At 37.3% G+C, this 23,568-nt stretch overlaps 1 protein-coding gene across 5 annotated transcripts in view; it reads left to right on the top strand.

Annotated features, from left to right (window-relative positions):
• LOC131350745 (uncharacterized) overlaps positions 1 to 18,285 on the top strand; it is a 63,085-nt gene extending 44,800 nt beyond the window's left edge. For 2 of the 5 annotated variants that reach the window (XM_058385591.1, XM_058385582.1), the window contains exons 2-4: positions 14,767 to 14,924; positions 15,040 to 15,134; positions 15,624 to 18,285. In XM_058385591.1, coding sequence (XP_058241574.1) covers positions 15,641 to 17,227 — 1,587 coding nt within the window. In that variant the 5' untranslated portion in view covers positions 14,767 to 14,924; positions 15,040 to 15,134; positions 15,624 to 15,640 and the 3' untranslated portion in view covers positions 17,228 to 18,285. Of the gene's footprint in view, positions 1 to 8,727; positions 14,320 to 14,766; positions 14,925 to 15,039; positions 15,135 to 15,623 lie in introns of those variants that run through there. The other 3 variants (XM_058385601.1, XM_058385572.1, XM_058385610.1) reach the window with 3 other exon arrangements.
• The last annotated feature ends 5,283 nt before the right edge of the window (positions 18,286 to 23,568 follow it).

Raw genomic sequence — 23,568 nt, 5'->3', positions numbered from 1 at the left:
AGCACAAAATGGGACTGGTGGCTAATATTAATGTAGCATATGAGGAAGCTGAACTACAGGATATTTCTGATCATTATCCTCTTGTGCTAGAACTCACAGTTCAGTGCAGAACTGAAACAAACATCCCAAAGGTTGCCTTAAAGGTTGCCGTGTTGACATACACACCTGACAGAAGGCCATGGAACATTAGTGGGGCAGAAATTCTGAGTGCCATTAAGTCTTTTACTGACTTTGAAGAATACTCACTTGATATGAAAGATGTGAAATACTATAAAAAGCATCGCTGTCAACTGTCTGAGACCTTAAAGACTGAATACAATTCAGTGATAAAGAAGAAAGATGTAGGACACACCTTTGATGTTAAGGATTTAATATTATCACAGATTTTAGCAAAGCGTCTCAGTGAGTCCATCTCCCCCTTTTTTAAGAGAAAGATAGTGAGAAATCTTGATCCATTTTTCACTGTGACATTTGAGAGAGGCCCACAAAAAATCAAGTGGTCTTTCCTTGAGAGTAAACTTAAAATGCTACAACTTGAGGTGAAGAAGCCAGACCAGATCTCTTTTGCCCTCACACCAGAGCTCAGCATTCTGGATTACCTGCTCCCTGAAGAAGAAGACTCTTCTGAACTCAGATTGTTGAAGCCTGGGTGTCCACTCACCAAATTTATCTTCAGCCGGGCTCTGAATGAACTAGAAACCTTAGCTTTAAATAACTTCTGTAAGGTCACTGTTTGCTATCACAGACAGGTTCTGCGCATACATACAAACTCAATCACAAACTCAGATTTTGTGGATGTTTTCGTGAACACTTTTAAGGAAATTTCAGGACTTAAAATAAGTATGGTAATATAAAATAAGTAACATTGACTCATTACATATTTACTCATACTCATTACAAATCTCAAAGTTTCTTCTCTCATTTAGGCTATGATTGTATGCTGTATGCAAAGTGTACACTGTGTTGTGTTTAGTGTTCAAATCCTGAAAGTCTCTTAAGACGTCAAAGAGATGTCTTTACCTCAAAACAAAAATTTGTCTTGGTTATTGTCTAATGTATATATGCTGAGATAACATATTTAAATAGTTTTAGAAAATGTATTTGTAATGTTAAACAACACTTTATAATGGATTTAAATTACAGTGAAGGCTCTTTATATTTAGTTAACATTTACCTTACATATTTATACTACCTGCAATTATATGTATTCATACTATAATTTTTTGTTGTTACATGATGTAAATTAAAGAGTATACAATAAACAACTTCTCCACTCCTGAAACAATAACAGTCAGAATCAGAATACTTTATTGATCCACTCAGGGAAATTGTATTACTTTAACCCCAGAGTGTGCAGAATAGTGCTAAAAATAACCACTTGACTAACACCACCCATATTTCCTGTCTCCCCGTCACTACATCACTACAAGAGAAAGATGAGTTTCTGCAAGGAAATGTTTAAGCTACATCTACTTGGTGATGATAACACTTGCTCTTCTAAATCTCTTCTGTTTATTAAAGTAAGAAACACCTGACCATAAAAATCTAAACAGAACTAAACGGACAAACAAAAAGAAACAAGAAATTTTAGGTAATAAAATAGGCTATATTAACTTATTTCTTCTGCTCATTTACAACCAACAACAGAAATAGAGGCAGTAGGATTATGCATGTTTGCTAGATATCTGATTCTATAAGATCATTTTGAACTCTTCTAGTGAATACTAGAAGAATAATTATGCCAGTGTTCCAATGAGTCTTACGTTGACTGTAAGTCAAGAGATGTTTTAGCCTCATTAAGAAATAGGCATATAATTAACTCAGAGGAAAGCCTTGGCTTTACAATATACTTGTTAGAGGTTTATATTTTATCTAAACCTACACTCTCATATCTAATCAGAGGTAGTCTTTGAAGTGTGTTTCATGTACTAATATTAAAAGTAACTGGGGCAGATCAACTGGGGCAGAAACACAACTCATGGGGCAGAAAGCAGAAGACCAACTTATAGCAGAGCTGTGTACAGGGTCAGGAACTAATCAGAAGCTGACACCATTGGCTCAAAGGGGGCTTGGAGAAGCCCCTCCAGGACCACGTAGTGGAAAGCCTCAGCCACCTAGCACCGTGCAGGAGGTGAGAGACCAGACAACAGGCACATGACTCGCAGCAATGGCTGCCACATATACCTCAATGTAGAGGGTGATAGGCCCTCAAAGAGGCATGTCTGCAGGAACTCTAGCACTGTACTAATAGGGCAGTGAACTAGATCCTGATGACGCCGATTACACCAGAGGCGAAAGTTGAAAATAGTCTCCACAACCTCATTTGGGAGAACAGAGTCTAGGAACTGGTCCCCCTCAAGAGGGCAAAAAGCTCTCAGCAAGAGAGATCTTGTCTCTACCTAGGGCCAGATCTGGTGCGCCAACCTAAATAGGGGGTGCAAACACAGACCGCCCTAATGACTGAATAAGGGGACCTCCAAAGGTAGCTCCTGAGTTTCAGGAGAAAGTGATTCAGCACTAGAAACATAGGGATCTTGTGGGCAAGCACGGCATCTCAATGCCTGGCTGCCACTCTCCACGACACACTTTAAGAGTGGGACCCAAGGTGAGAATATATAAGAAGGGTACAAAGCATGTGGCAGGATTGTCATCGCAAATCAGTCCTCAGAGCTGATCTGCAACACAGTGACCTTGAGTGTTAACATCCCGGACTTGTATATTTCAGCATACAATTCGAAGCAAACAGGTCTAAAATTGGGTGTAGCCCAAGCTGGCAGCAGCTAACCCAGGAGGTGGCAACACATAATGAGCAGGAGGATGGGTAGTCGTGGCTGAACCCCGAAGCACCGGAGGTGGCGGGGTAGGCAGCAATGAAAATTAGGATTCCTTCCTGGCCTTCCTTCCACATGGCGGAGATGGTTGTCTCTCGCCTGGGGGATCTGCCCCTAAACACTGGCCAGCCACCCAGATTTTACATGGCGTGGGTCAGGCTGCAGCACTAGCCTTCTTTTCCTGACTCAGCAGTCCAGGCTGGGACTGGTGGGTACTGGCCTAGCCCTAGCTCCTCACTGCGGTAAACAAAGAACAAGCTCTTAGGAGACACCTGGAAGTCAAAAAGAAAGGTTTGTCCCTTTTCTTTTATCTCTGTCAGATTGCCTCTCTGTGGGAACTAAATGCAGGCTTGAAATGGCCGATGGCATGGGCCATCTGCTTAGTGGCACAGAGGGCTAAATCTGTGGTCTGGAAGAGTTCAGACCTCATTGATGAGCCCCTTCCGGAAGATGAGCTCCTTTAGCAGGTCAGCTTGGTACAACTGCAAAACTGCCATATTGTGTGCAGCACCACAACGGCTTAACCTGCAGGATGGTAGGCCTTCCCTATAAGGCTGATGTGGCCTGCCAGGGCCTCAGTAGGAATGCAGACTTTCTTCATGTAGCCAGTGAAGGAGAGAGATAGCCTGCAGCCATCTCTTCAACCCTAGGCATCGCCGCATACCCTTGTTCATCAAAGTCCACCATGGCTGAATAGTCAGCAGTGGCTGAGGAGAACAGTCAGGCAGAATAAGGATTATTCCACAACCTCAACACCTCAATATGAAGGTATGTAAATAAATAAATAAATAAATAAATATATAATAAAATTGGAGATGCCGGCATGGAGGTGAAAGGTGGTGTGAAGTTAGTCAGTGATTATCAAGCTCATTGTGGACAACACTAACTTTTAATTATGCCAAATTAAGCTAAGCTTAGCAGCAGCATGTGTGATCACCTCCAGGAGCTTTTAGAGCACCACAAAATGCGATGGCAATTCGAATGCTGTTCACTCATTGTTGCCTACATTGAGCTCCTCAGAGTGCGATGCAGATAACATTATATCCCCATCTAGGTCAAGAGAAATTGCAAAGCTTACATTTTAATGAAGGTGTAATTATGAAAATGATAAAGTTCCCAATAAAGGAAATTGTATAATAACTCTTTTACTGAAATAGAAGAAATTTGTGTCCATTCAAGTGCATATTGTGATTATAGCAAAAACAAGGACATACTAAATACTAAGAAACTCTGAAATTCATATGAAGCTTTTCTCTGAATTTGTAATGAAATCCCTTGTGTGAAAAATTATGTTCAGTTGCAATTTCTTTTTTTCTTACATTTTTAAGTCGTCCTTAAATAATTGTCACTTAGTGACAATAGGATGGATAGGATAAAACCAATACAGTGTCATTTGCTTTTGTTGGTTGCAGTAGACTTTTCTCAATTGATTTAATATAAGTGACTTAGGAGTTAAGGAGAATATTACAATTGTTAAAAAAAATCACATTGAAATCAAATTGAAAACTTTTACTTAACAGTCCTGACAAGATAACTGAGATCAAGTGAACAAAGAGCATCAAAAGTAAACCCTGGTGTCTCTCTGTATTCTTTGATCCATTGTGGTCTCTCAAGCTGCTTTACTGGTCTTTCAGGTAAGACTGTCATGACATTACACATTGTACTGCACACTGATGTGATAAAATTATTAGGAAGTTGTTGAAGTTGTTTCTTTCTTTACAGTATGGAAAGCCATAAATCTATACAAATTGTCAACAAATGTATGTTTTGTATATTAAACTAGTGCTTTTGCAATCAAGTATAAAGTAGCAGCAATCTCATTTTCCTTTCCTGGAATTCTATACAGTAAAAACAATGAAAATCAACTTTTAATAATTTTCACTCTATATAATTTTCATACAGTTTTCAATAAGAGAACAGTTTCCCAACTGTCAGCTGACAGATGTGATTAACTTTTGTAAAGTATCTTCACTTCTTACATAGTTATTTCTTTAGTATAGTATAGTATAGAACACTATAAATAAAATATCATTTAGTCAGGTTTACATGTATCTTTACTAATATATACCTCACTTATATCCTTATTTACTTATATATATTTTTTTTAATTTTTAGTGAATATTTGTTGAAAACTGTATTGAGAACATGATGAATAGAGATCTAAAACAAATCCTTCATAAATTTACGACCTGGTGTGAAATAATTAAAATAGGTGCTGTTTTATCCTAAAAAAATAAATAATATACTATAGAGAGTAATATTATAAAATTACTGTGATTTTAATTGTGTATTTTATTTACAGAAGTTCAATCATTAATCATGGCATCACAAGGAAAACGTCTCTGTATTGTCACGTGGAACACTCAGGGTATAAGAAGCCCACCCCAAAAGTTTTCAAATGTGTTGAGCTGTCTCAATGATCTTCAGGCTGATGTTGTCTTTATACAAGAGACACGTGTTGGGACAAAAAATTACCAAATGTTGACAGATGTTAGAGATTGGAAAATCTATTTCACTGTAAACAACTCCTCCAGCAAAGGAGTCGCAATACTGATAAACAACAATGTACCTTTTTATTACATATGCCATGATGAGGATTGTAGTGGAGGTTACATTGTGCTGTTCTGTCACCTGTATGGTGAACTCTACACACTTGTCAGTGTGTACAAACATAAGGCAGATAGAACTGTCTTGGGTAGACTGAAAGAGTATTTGATGGAAGCAGCTGAGGGTGTGCTAGTGGTTGGAGGAGATTTCAACACAGTTTTACATCCCAGCTTTGATCGGAGTCCTTCAGACTCGAACCATTCAGCATTTAGATCTATTTTAGAAGACTTTACTGTTTCTCTGAATCTAAGAGACACCTGGTCATACTTGCGCTTTGCTGATGAGGGTTTTACACGCCATCAGAATGACAGTCACTCTAGACTAGACATGTTTTTCATGCGCAGTGACACAATGAGACTAGTGTGTGGTATCAGAGTGGAAGACAACGAAATTTCTGATCATAATCCAGTTGTTCTGGTTCTTGAAGTGCAAGAACAGGCAGGAAGGAAATTTCCAAAAGTGGCCTTACTTTTAAAACAGCAACACATACAGGTATCAGAAGACCCAACAGGATATCAGGGAAGATCAGTGGGGCAGAAATACTGAGTGCCATCAAGACTTTGTCTGACTTAGAAGAGCAAAGACCTAATCGAAGACAAGTGGAGCACATCAAAAGTGATCCATGTTCAGTGACAAATTCTAAAGATAAAGTACAACAACATGTTAAAAACAAAATGTGTCTCTGACGCTTTTAAAGAATATCATCTTTCACAAGGCAGACACATCTTCAACGTGGAATATTTGATAATCTCTCATGTTTTAGCCAAACGTCTTAGTGCATACATTTTCCCCTGTTCTATACAAAAGCAAGAAACAATTCTTGATAAATTTCTCACTGTGACTTGTGACAAAGGCACACAAAAAATCAAGTCATCTTTCTTAGAGACAAGCCTCAGACTTGAAAATGAATGGAAAGAGAAACTGAGGCATTCTGAGCCCCCAGCAAAGTTCCATATTCTAGAATGTCTCCTTCCAGTAGACCAAGGCTCTTCTGGGAAACTTTTGCTGCCTGAATGTCCGCTCACCAACACTATCCTTAATTTGGCTCTGAATCTATCTATCTATCTATCTATCTATCTATCTATCTATCTATCTATCTATCTATCTATCTATCTATCTATCTATCTATCTATCTATCTATCTATCACATTTCACCATGAAACAAATGAAACAAGGATGTTTTAATTTGTTTACAGTAAAAAAGGAGTGTCTACAGTTTTTACACAGTACATTACACTGTAACATTTTACAGTCTTGTTCAAATTCTGTATTTTTCAGTGTTTTGTAATTAAACTTTGAAGTACTTTTAAAAACATTCATTTAAAATTGCTGATTTTATTTGTTCCTCCAGCTACAGGGAGCCTGTCCTCATAAACTGGTGTTAGATTCCTTTCATTTTCATTTCACTTCATCTCCTATCATTTCTAGATTTTGGTAAATTCATTGATTTTTTGGAGCTATTTGAACTCCTATGCTGCTTCTTTTTTCCCCATATTATTTTTAAAGTAGGTGTAATTATGAAAATGATCATGAAATCAAAGAATGTAGGAGTTTGTGTCAGTCAGACTGCATACTGTCATTAAAGCAAAAAAAAAGGGACACACCAAATACTATTTCATGAATATTTCTAACACTACTTTTTTCTCAGGTTGTGGCTAATATTAGTTCTAGTATCCTCTGTGTTAAACTGATAAAATTACATCAAGCTGCTTTTCCTTTTTTCTTTTTAGGTAGGCACTAAATTATAACTTTGTAGAATAATCATCACCCAGTTTTACACTTACTTGATTTATTTCAGTTTGAAATTTTAAATTATACATTAATAATGTTAATGAATCATAGTCTCTTTATTCTTAACTATAATCAAAGCAAAATCATTTACTGACAATGAAAGTTTTTATTTATGATTAGTGGCCAAGTAGTCAACCAGCTACAAAACACCCGTTACTGCATTCTTTGATCCTAATTTGGCTCTTAAGTTGTTTGCCTGGTAAGGCTTATAGTGAAAAACAAAAATAGATTACACATTCCACTGTACACTAAGGGTGTGTTCACACACGATGAATAATTGAGTCCACACCTAGGACCAGTTTAGGGGTCAGCTCAGGAAGAGGCTCATAATCAAAGATTTGTTTCCATATTGAAGAATTACTTCTAAACTATGGACTGAATATTCAATTCCATATGTCACCTTTGTGCAAGCAGGTTTGCAGAATGATAAGCACTGATGCCAGTTTCTTCTTTTTTTAAATAATTTGTAAAGTTCATAATTGGTTTGTGTTTTGAGTGTCACTTGACATTCAGGAAGTAAAAATGCTGTCAAAATTGTCATACCACTGTAATTTTTCTTCTGTTTGAGATAAAACCAGTGATTTTTAAAAAAATAATTTCTATTAATTTAGCTCCTATGAATCTCCTATGGAACTCAGCTAGCTGGGTTTCCTCATTAGCTTTCTATATGTTCTATAAACCCCTGCACTGTCCACAACTGTTGCTCAGTATGGCAGCAGAATTAGGTCCTGTAGATAAGCATGTATTTTTTTTAAGTATTATTTTAATTATTTTGGATATTTTTAATATTTTGGATATTTCTAATTGCCATAATTCATCCTCTATTAATTTGTAACTACAACCAAAATGATTTGCTTTGGTGTGTTATCCTAAATGCTAATTTATCCTAAATTACATGTAAAAGATCAGTGGGGCCATTAGCTTAATATAGTTTGTAAAACCAGTTAAAGAAAATTACTTGCACTGGAAATGTAACTTAAGAGTTGTATGAACAAAGAACCTAGATCAAGTGATCAAGGACCATCCGAAAGAGAAACATCAATACATAAATGTGGTCACATCAGCCTTTTTGAAGACTAAACTGGAAAAAAAACAAGATTCATGATCTAAGTTGTGTGCCTATGCACACCATATGCCTGACTGAAAAATACAAAGAGGATTAACCAAGAAAAGTTTACTAAAACATTTGATCTTTCAAAACATTTTATAGTACAATAGCCTTAGTACTGAAAGCTGACAGAAAACAAAACAAAACAAAAAACATCAATAATGCTTAAAATTAAATAAGTTCTAAATCTTCGTTTAAATAAGTTCTTTTGCAAATCAAGTTTAAAAGCCAAGCCAAGTTTAACACGCAGTTGGTTCAAGAAAATATTGCTTCTTTATTTTTTCATAGTTTTGTGAGCAGTTGCAAAACATTAGTAAATTTAACCCAGTATAAATTTAAATCAATACATTTGAGGTTTTTAGCTGCATATTTACAAGAATTTGCAGCACAGAACTTAAAAACACAGAACTTAATTTATTATTATTACTATATTTATTTTATAATAGATAAACTATTAAATAATTATCATGAGCATGATTATCATGACTGCAGTGGTCAGTATTTATCAAAAGTGGTCCAATGAAGGAACAGTGGTGAACCGGAGACAGGGCAGCTAAGGCTCACTGATGCACATGGGGGAGCGAAGGCTGGCCTGTGTGGTCTGATCCAACAGACAAGCTACTGTTGCTCAAATTGCTAAAAAAAAGTTAATGCTGGTTCTGATAGAAAGGTGTCAGAATACATAGTGCACCACAGTTTGTTGTATATAGGGTTGTATAGCTGCAGACCATTAATGGTCCCCATGCTGACCCCTGTGCACTGCTGAAAGTGGCAACAATGGCCATGTGAGCATTAGAACTGGACCACAGAGCAATGAAAGAAGGTGGCCTGGTCTGATGAGTCACGTTTTCTTTTATATCACATGGATGGCCAGGTGTGTGTGCGTCGCTTACCTGGGGAACACATGGTATCAGGATGCACTATGGGAAGAAGGCAAGCCGGCGGAGGCAGTGTCATGCTTTGGGCAATGTTTTGCTGGGAAACCTTGGGAAACCTTCTGCCATCCATGTGGATATTACTTTGATACATACCACCTACCTAAGCATTGTTACAGACCATGTACATCCTTTCATAGAAAAGGTATTACCTGATAGCTGTGGCCTCTTTCAGCAGGATAATGCACTGTGCCACAAAGCAAAATTGGTTCAGGAATGGTTTGATGAGCACAACAATGAGTTTGAGGTGTTGACTTGGCCTCCAAATTCCCCAGATCTCAGTCCAATCGAGCATCTGTGTGATGTGCTGAACTAACAAGTCCAATCTATGGAGGCCTCACCTCGCAACTTACAGGACTTAAAGGATCTGCTGCTAACATCTTGGTGCCAGATACCACAGCACACCTTCAGGGGTCTAGTGGAGTCCATGCCTCGAGAGGTCAGGGCTGTTTTGGCAGCAAAATGGGGACCAACACAATATTAGGCAGGTGGTCATAATGTTATGGCTGATTAACTTAAATATGTGTTTCTTAATTTCTTTCATTTGTACTGCCAGCAGTAAATTGTGTTAATGTTTATTTTATTTACAGTATTTCAATCATTAATAATGACATCACAAGCAGAATCAAGCCTTTGTTTTGTCTGCTGGAACACAAATGTTATTAAGAATATTCATCACAAAAGTTCTAAAATTGTTGAACAGCCTTAGTAACAGTGGGAAAAAATTTTCTTCACCCAACATTGGCCCAGGGGAGCTCACTAAATCTGTCTACAAAATAAAATAATAAAATTCCCAACCAAATCTTAAAAGAATATGCAGCCATACTCAAAATGACTGGATTCAGATTTACTGGTGGTCAAGCAAGACAGTGGCATAGTAACTTGCACTGAAGTCCCATTTTCCATTTGAAGTCCCCTTTCATCCATGTTCCTCTTTTCAACCTTTAAACATAATTTTTTCCACCCTGTCCCCTTGTCTAGCCTTTGTCCAATCACATTTCAGTGCACGTTCATTGCACACATATTCTTTGCCTTGCAAGTTTTCTATTCTTGCCTTTGCAAGCTTCCAGATATTTACAAAAAGGATCATGCTTCCTCTCCTCACTTTTGCCTTAGATCATAGAGTTTAGTTTATATCATATGCTTAGCATACTATATCCTACTCTACAATGGTGTACTGTGAGGCCTTACTTGTAAAAATTGATGGTTTTTTACATGCATCTTACCATGATAAATTATTTACCATGATTTACTCTGATTTCTGTTACTTTGTCTCATGTATATAAAACTCGGGTGAGTTTACAGAGAGCGTAGCATGTTGTGGTGTTATAGAGCCCCCTTCTCTACGAACACCTCCTGGTGTTCTACCAAGGTTTGTCTGGATGTAGACTGTGAAACTCCTCTGTGAGGATGTTGGCAGCTTGGACCCAAGATTGCTCTTCAGGGCTTTACCCTTCCTAGTCCACCAGATACTCAAGCGGGTCCCTACGACATCCCAAAAGAGAATGAATGGATGTTCGTGGATGTCCAGAGGGGGAAGAGGTTCCGTGATGGTGTTTTCTAGGTTGGGGCCATGGTGAGCTGGTTTGAGCAAGGAGACACTGGGAGATATGGTAGGTTGATGGGATTTGTAGTCAGTATGTGACAGGGTCGAGTAATTTTAAATCGACCAATAAACCTCAGGATTAACTTGCGACAGGGGAGTTTGAACTTAAAGTGATGGGTAGAGACCCATATGTGTTCCCCAACATGTCGGCATTCTGTTCCTTGAAGGCACGCAAGTGCACTTTCCCAAACAGCTTGGCTCCATTGTATTCAGTCATTGACTGACATTAGATGGACATGACATTAGACATTAGATGGTTCACCAGACCAGGGAAACAAGGGTGGTTGATAGTCAAGTACAACAATGAAATGGTGTCAAACCTGTACTGTAGAAGAGTGGATGAGTGAATTTTGTGCATATTCTGAACAGAAGAGAAAATTAACTCCAACAATGCTGCTTTCTATTGTAATAGGTTCTGTGGTAGCAGCTGATTTTCTGGTTGAGCCTTTCCACCTGCCCATTAGATTAAGGGTGATAGCTTGACGTGAGGCTGACATTGATATTAAGGTGGTGGCAGAATGCCTTCCAGACACAAAGCGTGGGCAGTTTCCATGGCAGTGGGGAATCTGTTCAGGGGTATCAGACAACACCTCTTGGAGAACTGATAACAACAAGAATTGTGGTGTATCCATTAGAACTGGGTAGATCTCTGATGAAGTCTGCTGAAAGGTGTGACCATGGTCGTTGAAAGATAGGTAATGGTTCTAAAAGTCTCGTTGGGAGTTGGTGGCTAGTTTTGGCTTGGCCCAGACTTGGCAGGCTTTGAAGTATATTTCCACGTCCTTGGTAAGCCAGAGCTACCAAAGGGCATTTTGGACTAGAGCTATGATTCGCAGAATACCTGGGCGGCCTGAGCTGGGAGCTGTGTGTGTTCACTGAATCACCCAATGCCATAAACTGGTGGGAACATATTGTTTAGCAAGAGGACATTCTGGTGGTGAAAGTTCAGACTGTTAGCATGATGCAACTTTTCCATTATGTCCCAGTGCCTTTCTGTTCTTTGCACCTGGTTGAAAGTACAATGTAAAATGGAACCCAGTAAAAAATAAAGCCCACCTAGCTTGGCGTTGGTTGAGGCATTTGGTGTGATTTATGTATTCAAGATTTTTATGGTCAGTAATGAATTGGAATGGATGTTGGGCCCCCTCCAGCAAATGTCACCACTACTCCAGAGCTTCCTTTATGGATAAGATCTCTCTCTGTTGCCAACATCGTAGTTTGCCTCTGCGGTTGTTAATTTTCTGGAATAAAATGTACAAGGGTAAAGTTTTCCCCGATCCTAGGGTTAGGGTTAGAGTTAGGGTGTTGTATTATGTATTATGATGTATTATGTGTATTTCTGGCTAAAGAGATATGTCTTTAATCTATGTTTAAACTGGGATACTGTGTCTGAGCCCCAAACACTGTCAGTAAGTCTATTCCAAAGTTTAGGAGCTAAATACCAAAACACTCTTCCCCCTTTAGTGGACTTTGCTATTCTGGGAACTACCAGAAGTCCAGAGTTTTTTGATCTCAAGGAGCATGATGGATTGTAGTGTGTTAGAAGGCTGGTTAGATATGTGGCAGCTAAACCATTTAGTGCCTTGTACTTAAGTAGCAATAGTTTGTAATCAATTCTAAATGTAACAGGTAGCCAGTGCAGGGTTGATAAAATTGGGCTTATATGTTCATATTTTCTTGACCTGTTACGAACTCTGGCAGCTGTATTATTGAAGATGCAGGACAATCACCGAGTAATGCATTACAATAGTCCAGTCTGGAGGTCATGAATGCATGAACTAGCTTTTCTGCATCAGATACAGATAAGAGGTTTATTAGCTTGGCAATATTTTTATATTGCCCCAAGAAAGGCGTCATTCCAGCCACTTTGAGCAGCGAAAGTACAAAATTTAACTGTGTAGTCAGCCGGGCAGTTGTAATAATTGCATGGAAACATCCATGCATACTGTTTAAATGTCCATAGAAACCAAAAGCAGCATTAACCCGGAAGAGGGTCATAACTCGGGCGAGGGTTCCCTCTGGCATTTTAGAGAGAGTGTAGCATGTTGTGATTTTACATGGTTTTAGGCTTATTTCCACTGACTTAAATTAACTTCTTTTATTACAGTCTGTTTGGGGTAGCTGCCTGAACTTCCTAAAAATCCTTTGCTTTTTGCAGTCAGTCTGAGAGTCTCATAGTATTTGTTCAATGATTTTCTACTTATTTAGTTTATATATCAGTGTTTGTTTCTACTTCTTTACTTTATATAATTTTTTGTTTTTTAAAATGTCCTACATATTCCCTTCTTGTTACAACAAAGTCATGAACCTTACCTATCTTTAGCAAACATTAACATTCATTATACTTTAACATAAAATCATAGGAATTACCCTACATGTATAATCATGATGGCTTAATACCATAGTCCTTTGTATGTGAGATTTCTTTTGGAGTTGTCTGCTGTTCTTGGTGATATGATATTGGTCTTCAGGCTTTGTGTGATTTCACATTAAAAAGAAAGGCTTGGTGGAGGTCAGGGGAAAGGCTTCTGACAGAGTCACCGATGAGCCTTTGGGTGTTTCTGGGGGTATTTCAGTGGGTTTAAATGTATAATGCTGTTAGTCTGCATGTGCATACTCATCAAAGCTCATTAAAAATAGTAGTGCATGCAATAGTTTTATTTAGTCTCTGCACAGATTTTAGCCAATTTTGCTTTTAGTGTCACATTAGTTCTCTCTACCATTCCCTGTGATTATAGATAATATACATATCCAACCATATGCTGTATTCACAAAGCCTGGATTACTTTCTGGATTTACCTTGTTCTACCTGTCTACCTGTCAGATATGCCCCAGTTTCTGCGATTGGGGGCCTCCCTGTCTGACACAGTGGTCAAAAACAGAGGAGCATCTCAGAGGACTGTCCTATCTCCATTTTTACTCACTAACACCTCAGACTTTCAGTACAACTCTTAATCATGCCAACTGCACCACTGCAGTGGTGGGGTGTATTAGAGATGGACAGGAGTACAAGGGACTACTGGATAACTTTGTGGACTGGTGCACTAGGAATTACCTGCTCTTAATGTGATGAAGACCTAAGGGAATGGTGGTGGACTTTTTATGTTTTCTGTATTTATGCTGTTCTTGGAAAATATTCAACTTCAAGGTCGTACTATTTTCACATGATGTCATGAAATTGCACATGAACATATGTTTTGGTACCAGCAGGTGGCATAACAGTCAAACAGTAGAACAGTCACCACTTCTGTACATAAAGTGACTGTCATCACATTTAACTACACACTTGTGCATTTGGAGGTTATTATTCACTCCTCTCTTTAGAACTTAGCTAGTCAAAAGTTTGTGCTCCTCTGAGGAGACCCAGTTGCTTATATATTAAACACTAAATCATTAGGACAGTTTGATGTAAAGTAAGGTTTGCAGATCTCTAGGTGGAAGGTAAGTCATTGCTAATGGCAATTAATGTTGGAGTGATCAGTAATTTATCAGTGGTTATTATAAAAGAGCCATAGGTAACTTAATAGTTCTGCAGGAATGTGGTTCATATTTTCTAGGAATAAGATACATAGGTGTAACAAAGAACTACTCAGTCATTCCTGCTTAGTTCCTGAATATATACCTACAGGATTGTATTGTAGTTGAACAGTATTGTAAATGTGTTACTGACTTTATTAGATTATAGTGTGTTTTATTGTCTATTGTTCTATTTTAACTTTATTCAGTGTGGTATGTTCTTGCTTATTTTGCAATTAAAATGTAAAGTTTTACTTCAAAAAATTAATTTATTCAATTTTATTTATTTAAACAAACAAATATTAACAGACAAGCTTAGGTTTAAGTCAAATGTATATCTATGCTTATATCAAGCTTTTTCACTTGTCATAGGTTACATGGAGAAATCACTACAGACACTTAGCCAATAGTGACAATGCCTGTGACATGTTTTATGTATAGAAAATGCATGCAGTTTCCTGGAAATCATGCAAACAAAATTTGATTCTTTAACTGAAACACTTCATTCTGCCAACATCTGAGGACACAAGGTAAGTTCTTAAAAACGGAAACTGCATAATAACATTTGTAATATTTCTATAAAAAGAAGTTTAAGAACACAATGCTGGTTGGGGATCTCTTACAATGAAGCCCTTTACGTTACAGTTGTGTGACCTGGAGCATCAGAAAAAACAAAACACTGTTGTATCTCTGCAATCTTTGATCCAGTGTGGCCTCTTAACTCCAACCTGGGCTTTAAGGTAAGATTTCCATGACATTACAGATTGTACTGTACATTAATGTAACTTAGGATTGGGAAATTCTCTGTTCTTCCTCTTTAACTGGAATGTCATAAACCTATGCAAATTTTGTACAAATGTTTCAGTTTGCTCTGATAAACATAGAAATAATGCACAGTTGTCCTTTTTGTTGACTATTATGTAAATTTTCAAAGAGATAATTTTCCCAGCTGTGTTTATTTAACACATGATGTGATTAACTTGTGTATATTTACACTATGTTCACTAATTCTTGTAGATTGATTAATTATTTCATAATTTCAAAAATTAATTTGTACCAACAGCTGACTGCTAAACAATCAACAAGATAATTAGTAAATTATAGTATTCATTTTAGGACTACTAAAAATACTTTTAAAAATACAACACAGCACACGATAAAGAGAAACAATATTTAAAATAAAATATTTTCATTTATTTTTTATTTTTATTATTATTTTTATTTTACAGGAGTTCAAACATTACTAATGACATCAAACGCAGAACACAGAAGCCTCTCTTTTCTCTCCTGGAACACAAATGGTATTAGAAATACCCGAAAGTCTCCTCAAAAGTTCTCTAAATTATTGGCAACACTCAGTAAACTTCAGGCAGATATTGTCTTTATACAAGAAACACATATTGGAACATCAGGTTTCCAAGACTTAGATGAGCAGAAAACCTGGGATGCATTCTTTACAGTACACAGCAATAAAAGCAAAGGAGTTGCAATACTGATAAAAAAAGGCATACAATTTGAGTACATATGCCATGATGAGGATTATAGTGGAGGTTACATTGTGCTCTTCTGTTATCTGTATGGTGAACTATTCACTATTGTAAATTTGTACAATCATAAAGAAGACAGAATTGTCTTAAGAAGACTGAAAGAGTATTTGATGGAAACAGCTGAGGGTGTGCTAGTGGTTGGAGGCGATTTCAACACAGTTTTACATCCTATCTTAGATCGAAAACCATCAACTTCAAGGCATTCACCATTTAGAGACATTTTAGAAGATTTTATTGTTTCTCTGAATCTCAAAGATACTTGGTCATGCTCACACCCTACTGAAGAGGGCTTTACACGACGCCAGAACAAGAGTTACTCCAGATTAGACATGTTTTTCATGCCAGAGGACAAAATTAATCGAGTGTGTAGCATTAAGCCTCTTAAACAACAAAACATTTCTGATCATTATCCTCTTGTCCTGACACTCACAGTTCAAGTGCAAACTGAAAAAAAAATCCCAAATGTTGCCACATTGCTGATGGAACATAAACACAATTCTGACAGGAGAGCAGGGAAGATTAGTGGAGCGGAAATATTGAGTGTGATAAGGTCTTTGACTGTCTCAGAAGAAGCCAGACCTGATGAATTGCAAATATACACCTATAAGAGGTTTCGGTGTTCATTGACAGAAATCTTGAAGATACACTTCAACAACATGTTAAAGCACAACTGTTTATATACGGATTTTAATAAGTCTTATCTTTCAAATCTTTCAAGAGACAGACACATCTTCAATGTGGACTATTTGATATTCTCCCAAATTTTGGCCAAGCGCCTCAGTGCATTCATTACCCCTTCTTCCAAAGGATCAACAGGCAAAAATCTTAATAATGTGTTCAGATTGTCCTTTGATTCAGGTGAACAACAAATTAGCTGGTCTTTTTTGAAAGAAGCCCTTAAGAATCTAAAACAGACGTCCTCTACCCCACCACCAGACTTCAGCATTCTGGACTGCATTCTGCCTAAAGTCCAAAGCTCTGGTAAATTCAGGCGTTTGCAACCTGGCTGTCCCCTCACCAACACTATCCTCAATCTGGCTCTGAAGCATCTAGGAGATAGGGTTTTTGATTTTAGATACAAGTGTGAGGATGTTGGACACCGAAGTGATGAGAAGCATAAGCGCAAGTGTAAGGAGATCATGTCTATGGCCAGTGTTTGCTATGAAAGACGAGTTCTGCTCATACATACAAAGTTAGAAGAGCATGAAGTGGAAATGAAAGTGAAAGATTTCAAAGATCAAGTAAAAAAATCAGGAATTAAAATCCTTATGCAAAGACCTTTATAGAACACATTCTGTTGTTTTTATTTATTTATTACTTGCTATGCATGATGGAATTATCTGTTCAGTTTATTCATGGCTGTATTTATACATATTTTAATAAAAGACCATAATTTGTATACATTTTTACAAAAACAGTCTCTTTTTACAGTCATGTTTCATGATTGGGACTCATACATACTGCGTAACGGAAAAGCTCAACATAGTGAATACCGTCCCTGCAAATATAAAAACACTAGAACTAAAAAACAAACAAACAAATACTGCCATTGTATGTATAAATCTACATTATTCTATAGGTGGCTTATTACAAGCACATTTATACATCAGGACACTTATGTGCTATTGTTAGGGGCCCTTTGTTGGGGTATTTTACAAACAAGGAAGCACCATTTCTATTTTGATTCAGATTTTATTTGATTGCTTAAAAAAATTAAAATAACAAAAATAATACTACTACTACTTCTAACGACTACTTCTTCTAATACTAAAAGTCTATAATGAGTTCATATGCACATATAAAAAAATATAATTTTTTTTCTGTGTTGTATAATTATGTTCATGTAAGTTATATTAATAGCTAGTCTCATAGAAAGATAGACCTTAGCATTAGGATTTGCTTTACGTTTGGTCTTGTTACCAGCTATATTATGTATATCAACATCCTGCCACAAGCACACACTGCATATCGATGTACTGTACATCCAAACTTTTACATTGTTTGTACTTTAAAATGTATTTGTGCCATTGCACTGTGATGCAGAGAAGGGGATCTTGGCTAAACATGCCATGCAGTGATGTAGAGATGTGATAACTAAGTATGTATTGTGTGTCTCTTCAGTGCTCTGCATTGGGTGAATTCTGTTTTGTTTGGGTGTTAGAATAAAATAGACCAATATGATTCACGATCATACTTTGTCACCTTAAAAGTAGTTGTCTGTGTCTGCTAAATGCTGATTTCTTGTTTTTCTTGTCTTAGCAATGTGAGAATGGCAAACATAACCAGGTGTTACTTTCCTTTCTTCCTTTTTCCTCTATCTTTGTGCAAAAATGCATGTATATAAGCTGTGAAATCATTAAAGTATCATTAAATTCTGATTCAACTTTGCATGTGTGTCTGGTCCCTCTCTGAACACTCATGGAAGAAGATATTCCTGATCCATCCTCACCTGTGCAAATTCCTAATGGGTTTAATCAAATTCTGACAGGTTCTATAGACGTTTGTGCTACAAAAATACTTTCTAAAGTTTACTCTGTTAGAAAAATAAAACACAAGGCTTAATGATCAGACTATAGTTTAATAAATTTATTTATGGAAAACAAAATTCATGATACAGTAATCCCCCACTATATTGCGGTTAATTTATCGTGGACCCAGTATATCGCTTTTTTTTTTATCAGATTTTTATTTGGAACATAACTAATTTTTTTCACGGATTTTCCTACGGTATCCGCAAACCTTATAGTGAATTGTTTTTATGTTGAAATAAGGTAATTTGTTAAAATTACTGATGACTCAAAGTCGTGCATTGTGAAAGGAGCTCTGTCTGAAACATACCTCGGTGATGACCTACAGCCAATGAAAGAGCGAGATACAGGGCAGCGGGCAGTTATAGTTTAATAGAGTTTATAGGTTTTTATCAGACAAAAATATCTCAAATACAGTTATATCAGAATAAATAAGCTTTACAATTACATCAAACAGAAATTGTGGGAAATTTCTGAAACTTCTAAGTATAATCATTAAGTACGTTTGATTTTAATCAGTAAGGAACGGTTAATGCTAATTTTAATTCTAATTTTAATAATTTAGGGTCAGGTTTAATCATTAAGACATGAACAAAGAGATTAGATAAATTGTTTAATCATAGATAATGATTAAGGATAACTTGGTTAATCATTAGATTCATTCAGTTATGTTTAAATATATGATGATTCTCATTTTGGTAATCAGTACTCACTTTCATTGTTAATCACTAATATGTTGCCTATCTAGTTAGCGTCTCTAATTTATCGATTATTTGATAATAATCATAGTTATTTGATTATTTGGTTATCTAATAATTCTTTCACTGTTAAGCACCTGCCATAATCATTAGTCAGCGGGTAAGCTTATGATGAATAGATAAAATTAGCATAAACTTAAACGTAGAAGTTATAGTTATAATAATATAATATATATATAATATAGTTATAATATATAAAATCATAAAAATAGAGACGAGCAAACTGGCTGAATCATCGTTAGTGGGTTATTATTCTCGAACTTTCTGGCTTTGGCGTAAACATCACAAGGACATAGGCTAGCACATCGTACCATATCACGGTGTTGGCTCCACTGAGACCGAAAAAACATGTTGACGAAGTTCAGAATCCTTGGGCTTAAGAGCGAGAACACCATAACAGTCTTATTTGACCCAATTCTGACTAGACTGTATATTTTAGAAAAATTAAAGTTAAAACTACCCGTATATAATGTACAGGTGTTATATCACGTCTTATTATCTTATGAAAATAAAAAACAGCTTACCTTAGCAAGTGGAAAGTTGGTAAAACTCCTTGTGGCATAAGTAAGAACTAAACAATAGGCACCGAGACGGGAAGGGGTTTGGAGAAGATGTTATTGAAAGCGCCGGCAAAATATTATTGCAGTGGCGGATGTTAATGTAAACATAGGGACACAACACACTGAGTAAATGTAATGGAAAAGCACAGACTTTAATACAGAGGATTTAGGAATTTAAATTAAATTAAATTAAATTAAAGTGAACTGACTACTCCTAGCCTAAATAAATCAATAATAAACAAACTCAACGTAAACCAACCTAAACTGCACACAGAGCTATTTTGCCTTTTTATTTTTACTTTATTAGCAGTATTACTTGGGTAACCTGATGTAAAGATAGTGCTCGTGGCCTAAATAGTGGGAATACATAGAATGGTGTAAATGTAAATGTGATAATAAAAATAGTGGTAAGGTCCTTAGATTTCTAATAAATGTCAGCCAGTCATCTTCAATTACACAGGAACAACCACAACAAATACATGGAACATGTGGGTGAATGTTGAATTAAAGGTGTAAGGGGTATAATGACATAAATATGTTTTTTGGGCTAAATAAGGTTTAATAGAAGTTAGATAGATCAACAACATGTGTCAATATTAAAACTTGTGACCCATAGAGTGTATGAAGGCCACAGAAAGGTGGGGCTGTTTTTCAGGGGGAATAATGGGTGAACGTCAAAACAATCCATAGAAACATAGAATCCAGCAAGGTTAGGCAGCTGGGCTAAAGGGTATATATACTGGGTGATTTGTGAAGGGGGGTGTACTTGACTGCATCGATTCATGAATCCGTGTATTTGAGTGCCAGTTTCGGTGATATTTTTCTAAATAAAACCGGTTGCTTTTTCTCATCCAAGCCTGGAGGAGTACTTTATTTCTTTGTTTTTTGCAAATTTCTATTGGAACTACACAACTATTGGATTATATTGGTAATTGGAGAAGGCTCTAGGACCACCCTGTGGTGTCCACCTGGAGGGAGGCTCCGGGTTCCGACAAAATAAGCAGAAATATTTGCTTGACTATTTGCTGCATTAGCAGCAGCACATTGCAAAATTATTCATTTGTTCAGTTATGCAGAACGCACAATCCTTGTTCCCCGCACTGACCATTTGGCTCGCGATCTTTTTGCGGGGTAACATTTCCAGTCTCGTGCATTGAACTCTGACATCACATGTGACCTTGTGTTATTTCCTTATTTTTTCTTGCATACGTTTGGTAGTGAAAGGTAGTTTGTGTACCAGACAGAATTGTCGGCGATTCTTCCTATTGTGAAGTCGTGCTGTGTAAAAGCTCATGTCACCGATCCATTGTGCAGTGTGAACACAGCAGAGACTGAATGCTCCGCTAGATAGTCTTGCAGTGTGAAAGCAACAATGATCCGATGACTGTGAAAATTGTGCAGTGTGAAGCCGGCATTAATACATTAATGATTATCACAATGCTTACATTTTGGATTCCCTTCAGTTTTTCACAATATCATTCATATTTCTAAATGTTTATACAATATGCATCGCATATACCGTATATAAATTATTGTCATAGCACCAACCTATTGGTTCAGATATGTAGACAACACCTGGGTAAAGATCAAGATGTGAGAAGTAAAGGCCTTCACAGATCATATCAACACTATTGACACTAACATTAAATTCACCAGAAAGGACACCAAGGTCAGTAGGTTGGTGTTACTGGACTATGAAGTTCTCATAGGGACTGATGGGAAACTAGGGGTAGAAGTATACAGGAAAGCCACACACAGAGACTAGTAGCAGCTGTTTGATTCCCACCACCCACTGCAACACAAATTAGGAATAATCAGGACATTTCACCACAGGGCAGAAAGCATCTCTACAGAAGCCAAAAAGAAATTAAATGATCATCTGAAGGCAGCCTTCAAGGCATGTGGACATCCTGAGTTGGCTTTCAACAAGACAGCTTCTAACAGAAGGGCAACAGACCAAACCAAGACCCAGAACCAAGGTAAAAACCTTGTCATACCTTACATGGCTTGAGTATCCAAAAAACTTGCAATTTTTTTTAAAACACACCAACACACTAAGACAGAGACTCATCCACCTCAAAGACAGGACACTAAAACACAATAGGAATAATGTAATTTATGCAGTTAAGTGTAGTGAAGAGTGTTCAGAGCTCTACTTTGGAGTAGCGAAACAACAACTACATAGAAGGATGTACCAACATAGAAGATGCAACCCCTCAGGACCAGAATCAGCTGTGTACCTACATCTGAAAGACAAAAGGACACACATTTGAGGATGAAAAGGTGCACGTCTTAGACAGAGAGGACAGATAGTTTGAGAGAGAAGTGAAGGAGGCCAACAGATGTGGAGATCTTCGGCACAACCTGTCATCTATTTTTCATGCTGCTCTTTCATCCATCCCCAAGAAGATCAAGACCTTTTCACATATCCACCAAGAAAGTCACACCTAAGGACTCCCCATCCACTCTTACATTTGAAGCTTGTTACACTAACACTTCAATACACTCTCCCCTTACTCTCCTTCTCTGGGGTCCTTACATCCTAAATGACTCCATTAATCCTATTACCTCCTCCCATTCTCCCCTCCCCTTGTAACAGGGGTGTATAGCCTTTTTTATCTACTGTAAAGTATATGAACATACATTTGTAAGCCTCATAGCACTGGATATTGTGTACTATATATACTGCATATTGTATATCAAAAACTTTTGAGCCTAGCATGGGTTTCTGGCCAAAGCCATGCAGGTGGAGAGGCAAGCGGGTTTGGCTATATTTTGGGTCCAGATAGCTAGGTAGTTATTGGAATTTTATATAGCCTTTTTGAAACCTTTAATATACTTTAACAGATTGGGAAGTGGTAGCTCAGTGATTAAGTCATTGGATTACTGATTAGAAGGTTAAGTTCAAATCCCACCAAACTGCCACTGCTAGGCTCTGTCTGCTGAATGCTGTAAATGTATTGCACTGCTGTCCTAATGTGGGATGGCAATATTCTAAAGGCTCCAGTGGTGCTCCCCATAAAGAATTGTACAGTCATGGCCTTAGAATTATATTAAAACACGACACTGATAGGACAAACTGAGCACAATGCCCTTATTCATCAAAGTTACTTATGTTTGATCCTGTTATCAGAATACTCTACTACTATTGAGATCTCAATAGTAGTAGGGTATTCTGATTACTCAAATCTGTGAAGAATAATTGTTATGCTACTGTTCATTTCAAGATTCAAGATTCAAAGAATCCCAGGGGGAAATTCCTTTGCAATGTTACAGTTGATATTTTTATTAAATAAAAAATATAAGAGAGAAAGAAAGAAATATATAGACTGTTATATAAACTGTAAAATAGAATAAATAAATACAAATACTGTACAAATGTTGAACTGTAATATTGCACACAAGGATTGTAAATTGGTGATAATTTCATTCATTCATTCATTGTCTCCCGCTTATCCGTAGCGGGGGCAGCAGTCTAAGCAGGGATGCCCAGACTTCCTTCTCCCTAGCCACTTCCTCCAGCTCTTCCAAGGGAATTCCAAGGTGTTCCCAGGTCAGCCGAGAGACATAGTCCCTCCAGTGTGTCCTGGGTCTTCCCCGGGGTCTCTTCCCGGTTGGACATGCCCGGAACACCTCCCCAGGGAGACGTCCAGGAGGCATCCGAAACAGATGCCCAAGCCACCTCAACTGGCCCCTTTCGATGTAGAGGAGCAGCGGCTCTACTCCGAGCTCCTCCCGGGTGACAGAGCTCCTTACCCTATCTCTAAGGGAACGCCCCGCC

Source organism: Hemibagrus wyckioides, linkage group LG01, assembly GCF_019097595.1.
Source record: "Hemibagrus wyckioides isolate EC202008001 linkage group LG01, SWU_Hwy_1.0, whole genome shotgun sequence".
In the NCBI taxonomy this organism is placed as follows: Eukaryota; Metazoa; Chordata; class Actinopteri; order Siluriformes; family Bagridae; genus Hemibagrus; species Hemibagrus wyckioides.
Note: the sequence above shows the minus strand (reverse complement) of the source record. Positions and strands in the feature narration are given on the sequence as shown.